At 33.8% G+C, this 20,489-nt stretch overlaps 3 protein-coding genes across 3 annotated transcripts; all 3 read left to right on the forward strand.

Annotated features, from left to right (window-relative positions):
* Window positions 1-1,040: 1,040 nt before the first annotated feature.
* LOC120257871 (poly(ADP-ribose) glycohydrolase 1-like) lies at window positions 1,041-6,983 on the forward strand. Its single transcript, XM_039265158.1, has 11 exons — window positions 1,041-1,308; window positions 1,755-1,937; window positions 2,065-2,171; window positions 2,865-3,069; window positions 3,926-4,030; window positions 4,445-4,563; window positions 4,658-4,801; window positions 5,719-5,863; window positions 6,245-6,406; window positions 6,490-6,552; window positions 6,624-6,983. The coding sequence occupies exons 1-11, from the start codon at window positions 1,060-1,062 to the stop codon at window positions 6,777-6,779; spliced, it is 1,638 nt and encodes a 545-aa protein (XP_039121092.1). The 5' UTR covers window positions 1,041-1,059; the 3' UTR covers window positions 6,780-6,983.
* Window positions 6,984-7,335: 352 nt separating this feature from the next.
* On the forward strand, window positions 7,336-9,816 carry LOC120258939 (thioredoxin-like fold domain-containing protein MRL7L homolog, chloroplastic). The gene is given in 5 exon segments (XM_039266422.1): window positions 7,336-7,998; window positions 8,994-9,066; window positions 9,068-9,076; window positions 9,174-9,285; window positions 9,590-9,816. Coding segments are annotated over 5 exon segments (942 nt in total). The 5' UTR covers window positions 7,336-7,369; the 3' UTR covers window positions 9,709-9,816.
* Window positions 9,817-10,793: 977 nt separating this feature from the next.
* Window positions 10,794-19,618, forward strand: LOC120258937 (poly(ADP-ribose) glycohydrolase 1-like). Its single transcript, XM_039266417.1, is given in 19 exon segments — window positions 10,794-10,887; window positions 11,443-11,625; window positions 11,722-11,772; window positions 11,892-11,951; window positions 12,115-12,214; window positions 12,304-12,401; window positions 12,501-12,682; window positions 13,717-13,999; window positions 14,447-14,629; window positions 14,756-14,862; window positions 15,569-15,756; window positions 15,759-15,772; window positions 16,628-16,732; window positions 17,133-17,251; window positions 17,346-17,489; window positions 18,513-18,657; window positions 19,016-19,177; window positions 19,262-19,324; window positions 19,397-19,618. Coding segments are annotated over 18 exon segments (2,316 nt in total). The 5' UTR covers window positions 10,794-10,887; window positions 11,443-11,469; the 3' UTR covers window positions 19,553-19,618.
* Window positions 19,619-20,489: the final 871 nt, after the last annotated feature.

Genomic DNA, 20,489 nt, shown 5'->3' on the forward strand with positions numbered 1-20,489 from the left:
CGTGGTAATGATATATTACCATGTAACGAGATTACCATGGTAATATGAGTGGGAATGTTATATGAGTGGCAATATTGCGGTAATTTAATATAACCATATTTGGTTGGGAACTCTTATTACTTTGGTTTTCATGGCAATCAATTTGTTAAAATATAAAAAATTATAAGATTATCATGGTAATCCAAGATAGACACCAAATTTGGTGGTAATAAGATTACCACTTTTTTGGTAATATTTATAAGTTGGTAATGTGATATTACCATACAGATTACCACTGATACAATGTCAAATATGATAATATTTTCAAATTACCATGTAACACATGGTAATCTTTTTTACATTACCACAAACCAAACGGCCCTAAGGGTGTGTTTGGATGACATCAATGATTACCCTACAAGGGTAATCATTGATTACACATTCCCATTGATGTGTTTGGATAACACATAGGGGTAATGATTACTCTCTTTTATTACCTCTTGGAGGGTAATCACCATTTTGGGGGGGAATGGAGAAGAGAGAGAAGGGAATGGGTGTCAAATATCTATTTTACCCCCTCTCTCTATATATTTAAACATTACATTAATTAACATAAATTATTTAATTTAGTTTTGATTTTTTTTTAAAAGTTTTGATTTGTTCAAACTTTCTCCCCTTCCTTGGACTATACATTAATTCAATTACAAACAATATTATTAAATTATGAGAAATAATCACAACAAGGAACCTGGGTATAATAAGCATTACTCATTTAGTATTGAGATTGAGGGGCCTCTAATTCAAGTCTCTTTAACTCGCAATGTATAGGATCCCGTGCGAAAAGTTTGTGTGAGAAACATTCTTTTTTTTTTCCAGAGTTATACTATAACATGCCACTTAACTAAGTGGCGATCTTCTCTTTTGTTAAAAAAAAAATAATCATAATTAATTATTAAAAGTTACCAAATTCTTGAGTGATTTAAAAAATTTCAATAATTTAATTTAACTACTTTAAAAATAAAAATAAAAAGATTCATTTAAATAAGGAAAGAACGCGGGGAAAGCTTTTGGAGGAAGAGGATGGAGGGAAGGAAGGATTTGGGTTCGATCCTGCCGTTCATTCCGTTGATCCAACGGTCGTCGGCACTCTTGTGGCCTTCTCCGGCGGAGGAGGCCCTCAAGGCACTCTCCCTCGGCCCTGACCTCAGCCGCGTGGACTCCGGCGAGGTCTTCTTCGACGCCATTCTCGATCTCAGGGACGCCCTTGGCCTCTCCCATGATGTCTTGGCTTCTAAGGCCGCTAATGGTTATGCTCTCTTCTTCGATAAGGTGCTGTGATTTCCTTGTGTTTTCGTAGATTTGATTGGTGGATTTAGTGATTTTCATATGAATTAGGGTTGGAATTTGAGTTAAATATTATATTTTGACTAAATTAGGGTTTATGATTCGATAGATATGTGTAGTGAGATTGAAAACGAGCTCAAAATCTTGATTTTGATTGTTTCATTCCAAAAAGCTTAATTTCATACTATATACTGCATTTGTTTTAACTAGAATTCACAAAATGAGTTTTTTCTTGGTCGGAGATCAAGAAGACTAATGCACTTTCTTTTTTAATGGAAAGATATATCGTGAAATAAAATTTAAGATTTTGTTAAATGGGGTTTGGAAATTTAATTGATCTAATGTTATGTGTTTGATTTTCTCTATCATTTTAAAGGAATTTGGATGTTAATTTTTAGATAAGAACTCAATGAAGTCTTTTCTTTTAACAGCTGATGTCTAGGATGGATTCCAGGATGTGGTTTGGTGAGGTTGTTCCGGGGCTAGCTAGACTGTTGTTGTGTTTGCCTTCTCTTCTAGAAACCCACTATCAGGATTTGGTTGAAAAGTTTGAAGAACAAGCTGGGCTTCGCATAATGGGTCAGCAAGAATCCGGCATTGTTTTTCTCAGTCAGGTATGGCTTCCATTTCTGCATATACTAATTTTTTCTTTATTGAGTTTCATTGTTTCCACAATATTATGAAGAGCTTGTGTTTGCTACTGTTTGATTTTATTTTTTTGGGCATTCATTGTCACCACAGGAGTTAATTGCAGCTCTGCTCACCTGTTCACTGTTCTGTTTGTTTCCTATGCGTGTTAGGCATGGCAAAGATCTTCCATCACCCATCAACTTTGATTATCTCTTTGCGTATGTAATCTTTGGTTAAATTGTATCTTTACATCATTTTTTTTGTTCTTATTATGTTTACAAATTTAAGTATGCTAAACTTGTGTGCTGTTTATCTTATCATGCATCAGAATGATGCTCTATAGGATTGGATAAAAAAATCTGTCTAGGCTGTTAGAGATGAGACTATATGGAAGAGAAATCTAATTTTTGGATAAAACTTTGACGATTCCATTTGCAGGTTTTACTGTGAACTACTTCCTACCATTTGCCTTTCTCTATTCAAACCTATTGAAAACTATGGTGTATCTATCACCTATACAACTGCATCGTTTGATTTTCACATGAGATACATTTTGAGGGGCCTTGAAGACCATGCGCTCTTACTGCCATAGATGTGGTAAACATGATTGGCTCAGGAGGAATTGCATAGTAGGGGCATCATTATAAATATACTTTTATCTTGAGCTTTTCCCAGAGTTTAATATAGATGCCTATGGTGTTAGCCCATCGTGCTTCCTATGTTGTTACAAGAATTACTCATGGTCGATTTATCATCTTTAATATATATATATATATATATATATTTTTTTCTGGTTACTTCCAAAATAATGTGCCGGAAGCATAGTTTATTGTCATGCTATTTGTGATCAGTAAATAGTTTTAATATTAATATGCTGGTAAAATATTAATTCATCAATTTATCTTTCCCAGAGCTCTTCATGCCAATACAAAACAGAGCCAGGAACAGAAAATAAGGTGCCTTATTCACTATTTTGAGAGGGTATGCTTGCGCATGCCCACAGGTTACGTTTCCTTTGAGCGAAAAGTTCTTTCTGTGGAGCCTAGATCTGACTGCGTAACATATCCAAAGGATGATTTTTGGAGGAATTCTTCTGTTCCGCTCTGCTCTTTTGAGGTAACACAAGGAACAAAATTAATTTTCAATGACCCTAAATTAGGGGTAAATACCTTGAGTGGGTATTGTATTATGGGCAATTTTTCACTTTGAGTATCAAACTTTAATTTGGTTTCACCAAGAGGATATCAAGGGGTTTCTGGGAGGATATTTATGACGTGGCTACTGGAATTGCCTTGTCATCTGTTGTCAAATACATGTCATATCATTAACGATGTCCACATGACCACCTATTATGCAAATCAACAATGTCCACCCGTAGATAATAGGCGGCTACATGGACATTGCTGATGATGTGGCATGTACACGTCAGCATATGACAATAGTGAATTGTTGTCGATGAGGTAATTCCGGCAACTACATCATCAAATTCGTCTTGAAAACCCCTTGGTATCCTCTGGTGAAACCAAATTAAAGTTGGGTAACTAAAATGATACAAATTAAAGTTTAATGCTCAAAGTAAAAATTGACTATAATACAATACCCACTTAACCCGTAAATTAGTGATGGACATTGACTTTTCTTCCATAAAATTCTCTACTTTTATGCATGAGAACCGAGTTTAATTGGACATCTTGAGGTAGAGTGAGAAATGTATTAAAGATCCAAAGATTCAATGGCAACGGCATGGCCAGAAAGATGTGGAATCCTTGGCATGGCACTTTCTTGTCCTATATAACTAGAAAGTTGTGGCCCTGAACTACATCCATTGTTTTGTACTTTCCTTTGAGGCTTCAAATGCATTGTAATTAATAAGGGATGCATTTGAAAGTTTTAATTTTCATTGTTTGATTATGCTTAGCTATGTCTTCTCATTCTGGAATGTTTCCAATGGTTATTTTCTTTCCCTTTTCAGGTCTTTCCTGAGGGGTTTATTGAAGATCAAAACCATGAAGCTCTGGAGGTAGATTTTGCTAATGAATTTTTAGGAGGGGGGGCTTTGGTTTGGGGTTGTGTGCAGGTATTTCTTCTTCAATTTTCTTTGGATGGTTAATATCTTAAACTTGAACTCGTTAGAAGCGTAGATAAGTTTGAATCATATAAGCGATGCCTTGTGAAAAGGGGTGCTGGTGCTTAGGTTAAGATATTGTTATTCATAACCATGGATTTGATTTTAAGATTTTGTTCATATCCTAGTTAACCAGCTGATCTCTGGATCCTTACTTTAATGCCATTTAAACACTGTCTTCATATCCTTGTAACAAAAGGCGCTTACCTACAAAATGTCAATGGCAAACCCTGTCAAGTTTATTTCCTTGGATTAAAATTACTATTCACTTTAACCTATGAAGGTGTGCAAAATAAAAGTTTCATCTCATTAACTCTTTCACTTCACTTTTTTCTCTTTCTTTCTTTTCTTGGCTTGGTTATGCAGGAAGAGATCAGATTCATGATCAATCCAGAATTAATTGCTGGCATGCTTTTCATGGCTTCCATGGAAGGGAATGAGGCTATCGAAATTGTCGGTGCAGAAAGGTTTTCATCTTATATAGGGTGAGAGTTCTAATGGACATCAATAGCCTTAAATTACAGATAACATGGTAATTCATTTAAAATGTTGTGAACAATATATTGGTCTGCGATACAGATATGGTTCTTCATTTCGTTTTGTGGGTGATTTCCTGGATCAGAAGCCTTCTGATTTAATGGGCAGGAGAAAGACCAGGATTGTTGCAATAGATGCTTTGGACCGTCCAAGATTCAGACAATATACAGTTGAGGGCCTTCTTCGGTATGCCTTTTTCTCTTCATAGTCTTCTTTAAATTGTTTTTAGCATCAATAACTGAGCAGCCAGAACATGCTATTGTGTCAAAGATAGCAAAGGCCAAATTACAATGTAAACAGTAGTTACATTATTAAGATGAGAATTTGCTGAGTTGCCAGAGCATGGTCTGTTTTTGGGTGTTGTATCTACTAGTTTTTTTACCTACAAGAAACGCTAGGGATTCTGTGGCATGTGAAGAAACATTGAAATGATAACTAAATAAGCAATCATGAGCAAAAGAGATGTCATTTTTCATCTTAACAAATGCATCTTAGAAGCTGATTTGCTTATAGATTTGATACTTCCTCCTTTTGCCTGCCCTTTCTATATATCTGACCCAATATACTCCTTAAGCAGGAGATGCCAAGCTTTCTTGATATTGAAAGATGGATTTGTGTAAGCTTCTTGCAGTGAAAAATAGATTTTGAAGAAGTAAACATGAACATAGAAGTGCTAACACTACCTCTGCTCAGGCCTGGCATTTTGAGGCCCAAAAAGTTTGTTAACTGGTGGTCCCATGGTTATTCATACATGAATTACCTTATTATAATAATAATAATTATTATTTTGTGGACCATATGCCCATTGCCTAATTGATAGAACTGCAATCATAACTTTTGTTTAGTTGCCTGTTCAATGTCATGATGTGTGCTGATAGTGGTCTTAAGTAGAATAAGTGGTTGGCATATCATGATTGTCAGATGAATAAGAGAACAGATAGTGCTGGTGTGGGCTCAGACTGAATTTTATATTTATAGTTATTTTGATGCGTGACACTATGAATTCTTTACTGTTAAGCGCCTTTTTGTTGGAATTACTCATTAATTTAGAACATTTCAAGGTCTCATTTGTTGCTTTTTGTTGAATTTGTTGATGAGAACAGGGAGACCAACAAAGCCTTTTGTGGATTTTCTGATCAATCAAATTATCAATGCTATCATAAGATTTTTCAAGGGATTGGTTCTCCCAAAAACCTTTCACACCAGTACAACAGAGAAGTTCACAACCAGCCTCCCAACATTGTTATAGTAAGTACCTCAATGCTTGTTAGATATTACTCAAACTCAATTCAATACGAAAGCTTAACCTGATGGGATTCTCAAACTCAATTCATCGCAAAAGCTTAACCTGATTGGATGAGAATCCTAGACTTACATATTCAAATTCATTTTTTTTTTTCAATTAACCCATGTGGAATTGGTAGATATTCTAACAATATGAGTTCATGCTCCTTAAAATTTAATGTACTCTTTTATTCTCTCTGATCTAATCAATTAATGATCATGGGGAACTAATTAATTAAAAGTCTACCTAGCTGAATAATTAGATTGTATGCTTTGCCTCGTTAATTTTCACTGTAAATCCCACCTCAAATGCTTGTCAATTTGGATGTCTACCTTATAATGCAGGTCGGTAATAGCACATCTACTCAGCCTGAAGAAACCGATTGCACAAATAATATAGTTTATGAATATCTAGACATTGGCATTGCGACCGGGAATTGGGGTTGTGGAGCTTTCGGTGGAGATCCTGAGATCAAAAGTATAGTCCAGTGGCTTGCAGCATCACAGGTTATCTTCTAGTGCTTTATTTAGCGAAACTGTAATTATAATGTCCAAAAGATCGTATTCCAAACTCATTTCCTTAATATCAGGCTTTGCGACCGTTCATTCATTACTATACCTTCGGAGACGCGGCTTTGCAAAGATTAGAACAGGTATACAAAGTTTCTTGAGTCATTGTTGAGATGTAGTGACGAATGAAGTTATCGTATTTTTTCTTTGGCAGGTTACCAGATGGATATTGTTGCATGGATGGACAGTGGGAGATTTATGGAGCATTTTGATGGAGTACTCAGCTCAAAGATTAAACAGAGAAATTAACATTGGGTTCTTTAGCTGGCTTCTGCCTCGGCTCAATCACAGTATTGAAGATTCTTCTTAAATGTCTGAATAACTACTTCTATTTGTGTATTTTCTCAAAGATAAATAAACAATTATTCTAATTTATGTGAATAATAGTTTGAAAAATAAAATAGTGATGAGTTGAAAAGGATATATATAGACAAAATGTAATAAACACGTATTAAAGATGTGTACAGGTATAGAGCAGGGTCATAAGCACTTGTGATCTCAAGTCTTTGTTTTAGCGTAATTTTTTTTATATTTAGAATTTTTAATTTTTTCATTGATTTAAACACTGTATCACCAGAATCTAAGGTCAATCCATTTATCATTCTCATAACATTTCACTGACTGCATCAAGTAATGGTTATTTGTAAAGGTTAGTTTTTAATATTAACAATACTGTAGGAGCTCTATTTTGAGAAATTATTTATTTCAATAATATTATTTTTTAAAATTACTAATAAATTTATCAATTTATATAATTAAATAATGTATTATTATTTCATGAATAATAAATTTCCTCATGAACTAATATGCCCCTCATTGTGGGCCCTTTTATACATAGACCCTATATAATAATGTTGTTATTTCATTTATATAATACTGTGAAAGAGAGAATAGAATAACATGGCATTTCTAAACCAACAATTGCCTTTAAAGTGTTCGATGATATGTCTCAAAGACGTTCAAACGCGCATCAAATGTTCGACGATATGCTTCAGAGAGTCCAAAGCTCTTCAGAGAGCCCAGTCTCATCATCTTCTCAAGCTGAGAGCTTCCAAAGCTCTGGATCTCGTCCTCGGCAACAGAAGCGACGACGACGATGACGAGGATAGTAGCGATGACGACGGACCCTTTCTCATGTCCGGTGAGGAGAGGATGGAGCTGAGAAGAAAGATAAGGGAAGTGATGGACTTGCACCCAGAGGTAGAGGAAGAGATGGATCCGGAGAAGCTAAGGATGAAGGCGCTGAAGCTGGCGAGAGATTACTCTCTTGTTGTGGATGAGGAGGATCCTGATTGGCCGGAGGATGCTGAGGGGAGAGGGTTTAAGCTTGATCAATTCTTTGACAAGTTCTATATCAAAAACGTCAAGAAGGATGATGCGGATGAGGATGATGAGGAGGAGAAGGAGATTGTTTGGAAGGATGATAACTACATCAAAGCAGTGAAGGATATCACATCCAGTGAGTGGGAGGACACTGTGTTCAAGGATTTCAATCCTTTGGTCATCCTTGTTCACCATAGATACAGAAGGTTAGCTCTCTTTCTTTCTCATTCTCTCATTTTGGATTGAAAAAATGAAAAAAAAAGCTAACTTTTTTTTTTTTTGGTTTAATGTATGTATGATGGATTGTTTTGGTTTTAGATTTAGTTGTAGTGTCATTGAAAGAACAAAATGATATATTTGAGTCATTTAGGAACAAAAATGAATGTAATTGTGAAATTTGTATATTTAAGAGGGAATCAATGGAAATTGAAATGTGATGATTAGTCTTATGTCTTTATAAGAAAAGTGGAAGCTTTTCCGGTAAAAAGCCGGAGAAAAAGAATAGGTGAAACTAAAAAATGTTTAACAGATGTAATCTTTTGGTTTTTGATAGAGTAATATGTAAGGGAAGGACTTACGTAGCCGACCTCAACAAGTTGGGATTAACGGTTTCTTGTTGTTGTGCAATTCGTTCATTTCATATGAATATATATATAAGGCAAAAAGTAATCTAGGAAAGTCCCATAGATTACTGTATTTTATGGATATTTGATTTAAAACCGGTGGATCATTATCCAACAGTTTTTTGTTTATATAAATACTATACATCTTTTACCGTTATGAATACTGTACAATACTATAGTTTATGATAATCAAAGCCGTCGGATGGTAATCCGATGGTTACTATGGATGTCTCTAGATTTAAACATTTATGGGCGTCTTTAGATTACCAGTCCTCTATATATAAATGAATTTGTAGTTGAGGGATCAAATAAATATGTTTGTGTCATTTAAGAACAAGGATGAATGTATGCATAAGTTGGAATGGTTCAACTAAAATAACTCTTTTTTGAGTTTGAGACTGAAATAAACATTTGAATATAGTTCAGGAACTAATCATGGACTTGCTAATTTTTTTCCCTAAGATTTGTTGCAATTTGAATCTTAATTATGGTTGTTGAAGATTTAAACTTTCATACAATTTTTTCCCTAAGAACCTTTGTTTTTACTGTTTTTGTGAGAATTGAATGGTGTTTTACAGGCCAAAAGAGAATGAGAAGGCAAGGATTGAATTAGAGAAAGCAGTGCAGATGTTTTGGGACACTGGATTACCTTTCACCCAGAGTAACAACATCAAAAACTTATTGACATTAAAATTAGTCTGTTCTTACAGTTGAGCAATGTTAAACTGTGTTCAATGACTGAATTACATGATCAACAGTGTGTTGCAGTGGATGCTGTTGTTGAAGATGAATTAGCTTCTGTTCTTAAAGTATCCAAGTTCCCTGAGATCATCTTCACTAAAGCCGGCAAAATACTTCACCGTGATAAAGGTATATGTATAAATATATATATATATATATATATCAAAACATCCTCTGTAGATGTCTACAGATAAAGAAATCTATGGGTGTCCAATTATCAGTCACTGGATCGTGATCCAATGGCTGGTATTGATAATTCTAAATATTAATTACTGTATTAACTACTATTCATCAATGTTGGTCGTTGAATCGAGATCTAATGGCTGATAATGAACGCCCATAGATGAATGGTTCTCTATGTATATAAGTTTGGGTCTCTCCTCGTATGGGCTTAAGTTTTAATAGATTGGATGTTTGTTTGGTTGATGTTTAGTTGTTCGGAGCGGAGACGAGTGGTCCAAGATAATGGCATTCTTTTATTATAAAGCAGTTAGGCCAGCATGTTTGGAGAAATCAGCTGGTGAGAACCATGAGAAGATTTCATCCCTTTGATTGATGTTATGATGATGATGATGATGATGATTACTTGTGTGTATATCTGCAAGGAGTTGTTAATTTGTGAATTCAATGTCTCAGGAAATGAGCTTCTTCATCTTATTATATCTTTTTACAAGTTTTCTCAGAGGAAAGTTAATTTATATTGACTCTGGACCATGCCCAAAAATACCCAGGTCTCAGTCAATATATATATATATATATATATATTTATAAAAAAAACCTACTTATCACTTAGGAATCTGGGGTTTTAAATTAATCTGGACGAGGTAGTGGGAGTTTTTGTAAGAGAAAAGGACTTCTCTCAATCCAAGTCTCTACTTTATTATTTATTAATATAATAAATTAATAATTCAGTAGTTTCACATGAGTATATTAACATTTTAAAAAATCACATGCATACATATCAAGTTAAATGCCTCTTATTATAAATATTAAGAATTTTTATGTATATCATAATAAATACACACATAAGGCCGAGTTTTTTAATGAACATTCATGCACTTTGAATAGTTAAACAGTTAAAAAAATTCAATATACAATATTTTTGATCTTAACTATTAGAGTGTGATTCATCTCGATTTTTACTAGTATTCTCTTAAAAAAATCAACAAACACCCAACTATATATTTTTCATGCAAATACATGGGTTTGAGTACTATTTATATTACTGTTTATACACCGATTTATTTCTATATTTTTTTATCTATATCTTTTCACCAATTGCGGACATTTTGATAAATTCCCATATATACACACACATACATATATGATAGAGTTTTATACATTTTTGTATTTTAAATTGTAATTATTTATAAAATAAATTTATATTTTTTGTATTTATGATTAGTATTTTTTTTACTCCTGATAAAAATTAGAATAATATTTTCAAATGCATTAGGGGTAAAAATGTCTTTTTGTTCCATGATTTTGGCGATTTATTAAAGAGGCTCCTTTTTGTTTTCAAAGAACGAATTAAAAAAAGAAATTAAAAAAATTTGATTTTTTATTTTTATTTTTTATAGGTAGTAATAAAATTTTAAGAACAAAAAGAATAATTATTATAAAAAAAAAAAAAAAGAAAAAAGAAAAAAGAAAAAAAGAGAAATGAACGGGGCAGTTTGAGAACGGAGAGGGTGCTGCTCGAGAATCGGGTTGTGAGATTAGGGTTTTCAGGTATGGATCTTGTCTTGGTTTCTTGTTTTGATTAACAAGTTTGCCGATTCTTGATGTAGTTTTATGCCCTTTTTCTTTTGTGAATTGATTTTATAAATTTATTGTTTGTTCTACTGAATTTGAGTTTCGATCATTAATCCTTGATGGTAAATTTCATTTTATGGTTTAAATTTAAAAAAATTGTTTTTTGTACTTGTTTGTGAATTTGATGCTATTTCTTTGATTTTCTTGAGTTTAATTTGTTCCTTAATCTGTGAACACAGCAAAGATTTTTGTTTTTCTTTTTAGGGTTTAAGATGCAATTCAAGCACAACAATGAGGCCCTTGACCTGTTGGATGGAATAAAATCTTAAAATGACTTCTTTGTTGCAATAGGGAACACAAATTGTTGTTTTTATGAAATGAAATTTATTAGAAGGAAGATCTTGTTTGTATTTAATGAATTTAGATGCTGAAAGTGCAAGTATGTGTCAATTTGATATGATTTCTATGATAGATAGTGTTTAATTTATTCCTTAACGTGAGAAAAAAAAAACAGTGATTTTTCTTTTTTAGGGTTTAGGCTGCACTTCAAACTCAAAAATGAGCAATCTTGAAGTGTGGGATGGAACAATCTCTCAAAAGGATTTCTATGTTGCTGCTAGAACCCTTGTTGAAAGATGGAAACAAGTTAATCCCAGTCTTCCCCAGTGGACATGGATTCCTAGTAAATCCACACTTATGGGTTCTTCTTGTAAGGTTGGTCATCCTTGTTTAGTTTTTTTGGTACCTCATGTTCATCGAATTTGGTATTGTTTCTTTCAACAGGCCTTCTTCTTTTGATGTTATTCTCAGGAAGAAGGATATTTATCACTAGAGAATATGTATCATATTGATCGGAATGAGGTCCGTCTTTGAAAACATTGGTGTTGTTGAGTTTCAGTGCAAAAATGAACATAATTCTTTGCTCATCTATATGAGAAACACTTTCGATTGATGTTGTTTGTGATAATTCTTTTGTTCAGGAGTGTCTCATTGTAGACAGCTTCTCCGAGAGAGAAGAGACCGATGATGTCGCTACATTGGTACTATATTGGCTTAACTCATTATGTTCAATTATTTCTTTGCCTTCATCCCTGTTGATATACTTGCAAACAGTTTGCCCAAATCGATTTGATTCCATGTGTGTGTAATAGTGTATATATATTCAACATGCTGATTAGATCGAATTTGCATTTTGTTTGCCAGGTTCATAGCACCAGTAATGAAACACATATTTATGATTTCCACATTGTATATAGTTTTTCCTACCAGGTTCCAGTTCTCTACTTCCATGGATACCAATCCGGTATGTATCTTATTGAAATTTAAACATTACGAAATAATGTATAAATCTATATCTGATCACTAGTGGCCGACAATTTGCTTCTTGTTCAGATGGCCAGCCTTTAAATTTAGATGAGATTGAGAATGACCTTCCTCCTTCCTCTTCAAAAATTCTAAGAGAATCGAAATGGACTTACATGACCTTAGGGGTATATTCATGTGCTTTCCACCCTGTTCTTCAGCATCAATATGTTGAAATGAACTTGATGTTGTGACAATAAGAATACGATGTTTTGCTATTCTCGCAGGAACATCCATATTTGCGTCGGCCCTGGTACACATTACACCCTTGTGCGACGAGTGATTGGATGAAGTTACTGCTTGGTGGCACGTCCATGAAGGACCTTGACATCTCGAGTTATTTGCTGTCATGGCTATCGGTGGTCGGGCAGGCCGTTGGATTGAGGATCCCTCTTGAATTGCAGCAAAGGTCTGTAAAACATCCTTCAGCTTCATGTTTCATTATTAATAACTGACGATTTCTGCTGCATGTATAGTTATCGTTTTCATCGTGTGATAATTCTTTGTTGTTGTTTGTTGTTGATATTTTGATCAATTGCTTACCCATGCAACTCAGGCAGATAATTCAGCTCAATTTCCTTTGTGAGTAGGAATGAACCTGTGATTTTAAGCATGTTTAATAACATCATCCTTTAATTAGTTACTAAAGCCATTAGCAAGACAAATAACATACTTGTAGGATTAATCTGAAGCATTGGCTGCTTAGAAACACTGAATAATTTCTTGTTGAATTAAATTGTTTTTTCAGATATAAAAAAAATTTAAATTTTTTTTAATGCATACATGTTCTTTGTTGTGATTTTTTCTGTAATATCTTAAATTTTTAGCATATATTACATACACCTACAAAATCTTCAAAGTTACATGTATATAAAGGCATTCATATTTTGGCCTTTTCTATTACATATATATACACATCTTTAGTAAAAAAAAAAAAACTTTCGTCAAATTAATAATATGTTATTATTTTATAATAATAGATTAAACTTGACATGAATTTCTTTGTATGTTAAGTCATATCCATCTATTAATACTATCACTATACATGTATAAATAAAATAAAATTTTTTATTAAAGATACTCCTTTAATATGTATATATATATATATCTATAAATATTAATACATATGACATTATAAGTCAATCCCTTCTGCTGCCCACCATCTCTCTTGTGCTTGTTTCCTTCCCCATAACTGAAAATTCTCTGATCCTTATCACTTTAATTTTTAACTTTATTTTTATTTCCTTCCCAATAATAGCACCCAATAAATAATAATAAACCGCCAACCAAACTATCTCCATTTATTATTCATCCAAAAACCAATTTTACATAAAATAAATAAATCATTACTCTAAATAAATATAATTAATGCAGTATAGTAATTGCCCTTTATAAAAACACAGATCTATTAGTTAATCCCAGTCCATTCCGTTTATAAATAAGGAAAGAACGCGGGGAAAGCTTTTGGAAGAAGAGGATGGAGGGAAGGAAGGATTTGGGTTCGATCCTGCCGTTCATTCCGTTGATCCAACGGTCGTCGGCACTCTTGTGGCCTTCTCCGGCGGAGGAGGCCCTCAAGGCACTCTCCCTCGGCCCTGACCTTAGCCGCGTGGACTCCGGCGAGGTCTTCTTCGACGCCATTCTCGATCTCAGGGATGCCCTTGGCCTCTCCGATGATGTCTTGGCTTTTAAGGCCGCTAATGGTTATGCTCTCTTCTTCGATAAGGTGCTGTGATTTCCTTGTGTTTTCGTAGATTTGATTGGTGGATTTAGTGATTTTCCATATGAATTAGGGTTGGAATTCGAGTTAGATATTATATTTTGACTAAATTAGGGTTTATGATTTGATAGATATGTGTAGTGAGATTGAAAACGAGCTCAAAATCTTGATTTTGATTGTTTTATTCCAAAAAGCTTAATTTCCATAGTATAAACTGCATTTATTTTATTTAAGATTCACAAAATGAGCTTTTTATTGGTCGGAGATCAAGAAGATTAATGCACTTCCTTTTTATTGGAAAGAAAGATCGTGAAATAAAATTTGAGATTTTGTTAAATGGGGTTTGGAAATTAAATTGATCTAATGTTATGTGTTTGATTTTCACTGTCATTTTAAAGGAATTTGGATGTTAATTTTTAGATAAGAACTCAATGAAGTCTTTTCTTTAAACAGCTGATGTCTAGGATGGATTCCAGGATGTGGTTTGGTGAGGTTGTTCCGGGGCTAGCTAGACTGTTGTTGCGTTTGCCTTCTCTTCTAGAAACCCATTATCAGGATTTGGTTGAAAAGTTTGAAGAACAATCTGGCCTTCGCATAATGGGTCAGCAAGAATCCGGCATTGTTTTTCTCAGTCAGGTATGGCTTCCACTTCTGCATAGACTAGTTTTTTCTTTATTGAGTTTCATTGTTCCCACAATATTATGAAGAGCCTGTGGTTGCTACTGTTTGATATTTCTTTTTGGGCGTTCATTGTCACCACAGGAGTTGGTTGCAGCTCTGCTCACCTGTTCACTGTTCTGTTTGTTTCCAATGCGTGCTAGGCATGGCAAAGATCTTCCATCACCCATCAACTTTGATTATCTCTTTGCGTATGTAATCTTTGGTTAAATTGTATCTTTACATCATTTTTTTTTTTTTTGTTCTTATTATGTTGAGAATTAAGTAAGCTAAATTTGTGTGTTGTTTCTCTTATCATGCATGAGAATGATCCTATAGGATTGGATAAAAGAATCTGTCTCGGCTGTTAGAGATGAGACTATATGGAAGAGAAATCTAATTTTTGGATAAAACTTTGACGATTCCCTTTGCAGCTTTCACTGTGAACTACTTCCTACCATTTGCCTTTCCCTATTCAAACCTATTGAAAACTTTGGGTGTATCTATCACCTATACAACTGCATTGTTTGATTTTCACATGAGATACATTTTGAGGGACCGCAAAGACCATGTGTCCTTTGATTGCCATAGATATGGTAGACGTGATTGGCTCAGGAGGAATTGCATAGTGAGGGCATCATTATAAATATACTTTTATCTTGAGCTTTTCCCAGAGTTTAATATAGATGCCTATGGTGTTAGCCCATCGTGCTTCCTATGTTGTTACAAGAATTACTCATGGTCGATTTATCATCTTTTAATATATATATATATATATATATATATATATCTTTTTTTCTGGTTACTTCCAAAATAATGTGTCGGGAGTATAGTTTATTGTCATGCTATTTGTGATCAGTAACTAGCTTTAATATTAATATGCTGGTAAATATTAATTCATCAATTTATCTTTCCCAGAGCTCTTCATGCCAATACAAAACAGAGCCAGGAACAGAAAATAAGGTGCCTTATTCACTATTTTGAGAGGGTATGCTTGCGCATGCCCACAGGTTACGTTTCTTTTGAGCGAAAAGTTCTTTCTGTGGAGCCTAGATCTGACTGCATGACATATCCAAAGGATGATTTTTGGAGGAATTCTTCTATTCCCTCTGCTCTTTTGAGGTAACACAAGGAACAAAATCAATTTTCAATTATTGTAAATTAGGGGTAAATATCTTGAGTGGGTATTGTACTATGGGTAACTTTTCACATTGAGTATCAAACTTCAATTTGGTTTCACCAAGAGGGTATTTAGGGGTTTCTGGGAGGATATTTATGACGTGGCTACTGGAATTGCCTTGTCATCGGCTGACAAATACATGTCATATCATTAACGATGTCCACATGACCACTTATTATGCAAATCAACAATGCCCATGTGTATATAATAGTTGGCCACATGGACATTGTTGATGATGGGCATGTACACGTCAGCATATGACATAGTGAATTGTTGTTGATGAGGTAATTCCGGCAACTACATCATTAAATTCACTTCGAAAAACCCTTGGTATCCTCTCGGTGAAACCAAATTGAAGTTGGGTAACTAAAATGATACAAATTAAAGTTTAATGCTCAAAGTAAAAATTGACTATAATACAATACCCACTTAACCCGTAAATTAGTGATGGACATTGACTTTTCTAACATTAAATTCTCTACTTTATGCATGAGAACTGAGTTTAATTGGACATCTTGAGGTAGAGTGAGAAATGTATTCAAGAGCCAAAGATTCAATGGCAATGGCATGGCCAGAAAGATGTGGAATCCTTGGCATGGCACTTTCTTGTCCTATATAACTAGAAAGTTGTGGCCCTGAACTACATCCATTGTTTTGTACTTTTCCTTTGAGGCTTCAAATGCATTGTAATTAATAAGGGATGCATTTTAAAGTTTTAATTTTCGTTGTTTGATTATGCTGAGCTATATCTTCTCATTCTGGAATGTTTCCAATGATTATTTTCTTTCCCTTTTCAGGTCTTTCCTAAGGGGTTTATTGAAGATCAAAACCATGAAGCTCTGGAGGTAGATTTTGCTAATGAATTTTTAGGAGGAGGGGCTTTGGTTAGAGGTTGTGTGCAGGTATTTCTTCTTCAATTTTCTTAGATATCTTAAACTTGAACTCGTTAGAAGCGTAGATAAGTTTGAATCATATAAGCGATGCCTTGTGAAAAGGGGTGCTTAGGTTAAGATATCGTTATTCATAACCATGGATTTGATTTTAAGATTTTATTCATATCCTAGTTAACCAGCTGATCTCTTGATCCTTACTTTAATGCCATTTAAACACTGTCTTCATATCCTTGTAACAAAAGGCGCTTACCTACAAAATGTCAATGGCAAACTCTGTCAAGTTTATTTCCTTGGACTAAAATTACTATTCACTTTAACCTATGAAGGTGTGCAAAATAAAAGTTTCATCTCATTAACTCTTTCACTTCACTTTTTTCTCTTTCTTTCTTTTCTTGGCTTGGTTATGCAGGAAGAGATCAGATTCATGATCAATCCAGAATTAATTGCTGGCATGCTTTTCATGGCTTCCATGGAAGGGAATGAGGCTATCGAAATTGTCGGTGCAGAAAGGTTTTCATCTTATATAGGGTGAGAGTTCTAACGGACATCAATATCCTTAAATTACAGATAACATGGTAATTCATTTAAATATTGTGAACAATATATTGGTTCTGCGATACAGATATGGTTCTTCATTTCGTTTTGTGGGTGATTTCCTGGATCAGAAGCCTTCTGATTTAATGGGCAGGAGAAAGACCAGGATTGTTGCAATAGATGCTTTGGACCGTCCAAGATTCAGACAATATACAGTTGAGGGCCTTCTTCGGTATGCCTTTTTCTCTTCATAGTCTTCTTTAAATTGTTTTTAGCATCAATAACTGAGCAGCCAGAACATGCTGTTGTGTCAAAGATAGCAAAGGCCCACTTACAATGTAAACAGTAGTTACATTATTAAGATGAGAATTTGCTGAGTTGCCAGAGCATGGTCTGTTTTTGGTGTTGTATCTACTAGTTTTTTTCCCTACAAGAAACGCTAGGGATTCTGTGGCATGTGAAGAAACATTGAAATGATATCTAAATAAGCAATCATGAGCATCCCTGTGGCATGTGAGAAACATTGAAATGATAACTAAATAAGCAATCATGAGCAAAAGAGATGTCATTTTTCATCTTAACAAATGCATCTTAGGATTTGCTTATAGATTTGATACTTCTTCCTTTGCCTGCCCTTTCTTTGTATATCTGACCCAATATACTCCTTAAGTAGGAGATGCCAAGCTTTCTTGATAATTGAAAATGGATGTGTGTAAGCTTCTTGCAGTCTATCTCTGAAGACAACTTGGTAAAAATAAAATGCTGCTTTTATGAAAAATAGATTTTGATGAAGTAAACATGAACATAGAAGTGCTAACACTACCTCTGCTCAGGCTTGGCAATTTGAGGCCCAAAAAGTTTGTTAACTGGTGGTCCCATGGTTATACATACATGAATCACCTTATTATTATTATTATTATTATTATTATTATTATTATTTTGTGGACCATATCTCCATTGCCTAATTGATAGAACTGCAATCATAACTTTTGTTTAGTTGCCTGTTCAATGTCATGATGTGTGCTGATGGTGGTCTTGAGTAGAATAAGTGGTTGGCATATCATGATTGCCGGATGAATGAGAGAACAGATAGTGCTGGTGTGGGCTCAGACTGAATTTTATATTTATAGTTATTTTGATGCGTGACACTATGAATTCTTTACTGTTAAGCGCCTTTTTGTTGGATTTACTCATTAATTTAGAACATTTCAAGGTCTCATTTGTTGCTTTTTGTTGAATTTGTTGATGGGAGCAGGGAGACCAACAAAGCCTTTTGTGGATTTTCTGATCAATCAAATTATCCATGCTATCTTAAGATTTTTCAAGGGATTGGTTCTTCCAAAAACCTATCACACCAGTACAGCAGGGAAGTTCACAACCAGCCTCCCGACATTGTTACAGTAAGTGCCTCGATGCTTGTTAGATGTGAACCAAACATATTAGTGATATTACCAAAACTCAATTTAACACAAAAGCTTAAAGCTGATAGGATGAGAAACCCAGACTTATATGTTCAAATTCATATTTTTCCAATTAACCCATATGAAATTGTTAGATATTCTAACAATACTAGTTCATTCTCCTTAAAATTAATGTACTCTTTTATTTTCTCTTATTTAATCAATTGAATGATCCCAGGGAACTATTTACTTAAATTATACCTAGCTGAATAATTAGATCGGATGCTTTTCCTCGTGAATTTTCACTGTAAACCCACCTCAAATGCTTGTCAATTTGGATATCCACCTTATAATGCAGGTCAGTAATAGCACATTTACTCTGCCTGAAGAAACCAAGTGTACAAATGATATAGTTTATGAATATCTAGACATTGGCATTGCGACCGGGAATTGGGGTTGCGGAGCTTTCGGCGGGGATCCTGAGATCAAAAGTATGATCCAGTGGCTTGCAGCATCACAGGTTATCTTCTAGTGCTTTATTTAGCGAAACTGTAATTATAATGCCCAAAAGATCGTATTCCAAACTCATTTCCTCAAATATCAGGCTTTGCGACCGTTCATTCATTACTATACCTTCGGAGACGCGGCCTTGCAGAGATTAGAACAGGTATACAAAGTTTCTCGAGTCATTGCTGAGATGTAGTGGGTAATGAAGTTATCGTATTTTTTTCTTCGGTAGGTTACCAGATGGATATTGTTGCATGGATGGACAGTGGGAGATTTATGGAGCATTTTGATGGAGTACTCAGCTCAAAGATTAAACAGAGAAATTAACATTGGGTTCTTTAGCTGGCTTCTGCCTCGGCTCAATCACAGTATTGAAGATTCTTCTTGAAATGTCTAGATAACTACTTCTATTTGTGTATTTTCTTAAAGATAAATAAACAATTATTCTAATTTATGTGAATAATAGTTTGAAAAAAAAATAATGATGAGGTGAAATGGATCTATATATATAGACGAAATGTAATGAGCACGTGTTAGGGGCGTGTACAGGCGTATAGCAGAGTCATAAGCACCTAAGTACCTGTGTTTTCATCTTGCGTGAATATTGAAATTTGATTTCAGGTATTCTGTGAAACAAATATCCTACTCAAGGAATCTGATACTAATTGGTCAAAAAACTATTGGTTGAAAAGTATAATTTAAAAAAAATATTGCATTTTTTTTTATATTTAGAATTTCTAAATTTTTTATTAATTTAAACACTATAACAAATATATTGTAGGCAGTTGATCTTAGGTTTATCCATTTATCATTTTCATAATATTTCACAGGCACAACATTATGTAATTAGCTGTAAGTAGCTGTAATGTAACTGGTTTTACATGTAAAAGGCTGTTTGGTTTGCTGTGAAATCAGTTTTACATGTAAACAGTTTTACAGTTTTGTGTACTTTTGCTGCATTTCAACTTACAGTAAAAATTTGCTGTAAGTTGAAATGCAGGAAAACATTTGGGCTAAAATCACCATTCTTCATTCTCCAATTTATGCATTAAAAGAAAATGAAAACTTACATATAATCAATTGTTAGTATAATTAAACTTATGTTTATTTATATTTTATTAAATTTATTTATTTTTATTTAAAATATACTAATTTGTATTTAATTTTAATTAAAAAAAATATTTTTTTATATAAAATTAAAGAATTTTATATATTTTTAATTTAATAAAATTATTATTAAATTAATTAATTAATTAATTTACATTAGTGTTAAGAGTAGATGGGGAGAACTAAATTAATTATTTAGAGTTAGTGTTTAATTATTT

This window comes from Dioscorea cayenensis, chromosome 4 (genome assembly GCF_009730915.1).
Source record: "Dioscorea cayenensis subsp. rotundata cultivar TDr96_F1 chromosome 4, TDr96_F1_v2_PseudoChromosome.rev07_lg8_w22 25.fasta, whole genome shotgun sequence".
Classification (NCBI taxonomy): Eukaryota; Viridiplantae; Streptophyta; class Magnoliopsida; order Dioscoreales; family Dioscoreaceae; genus Dioscorea; species Dioscorea cayenensis.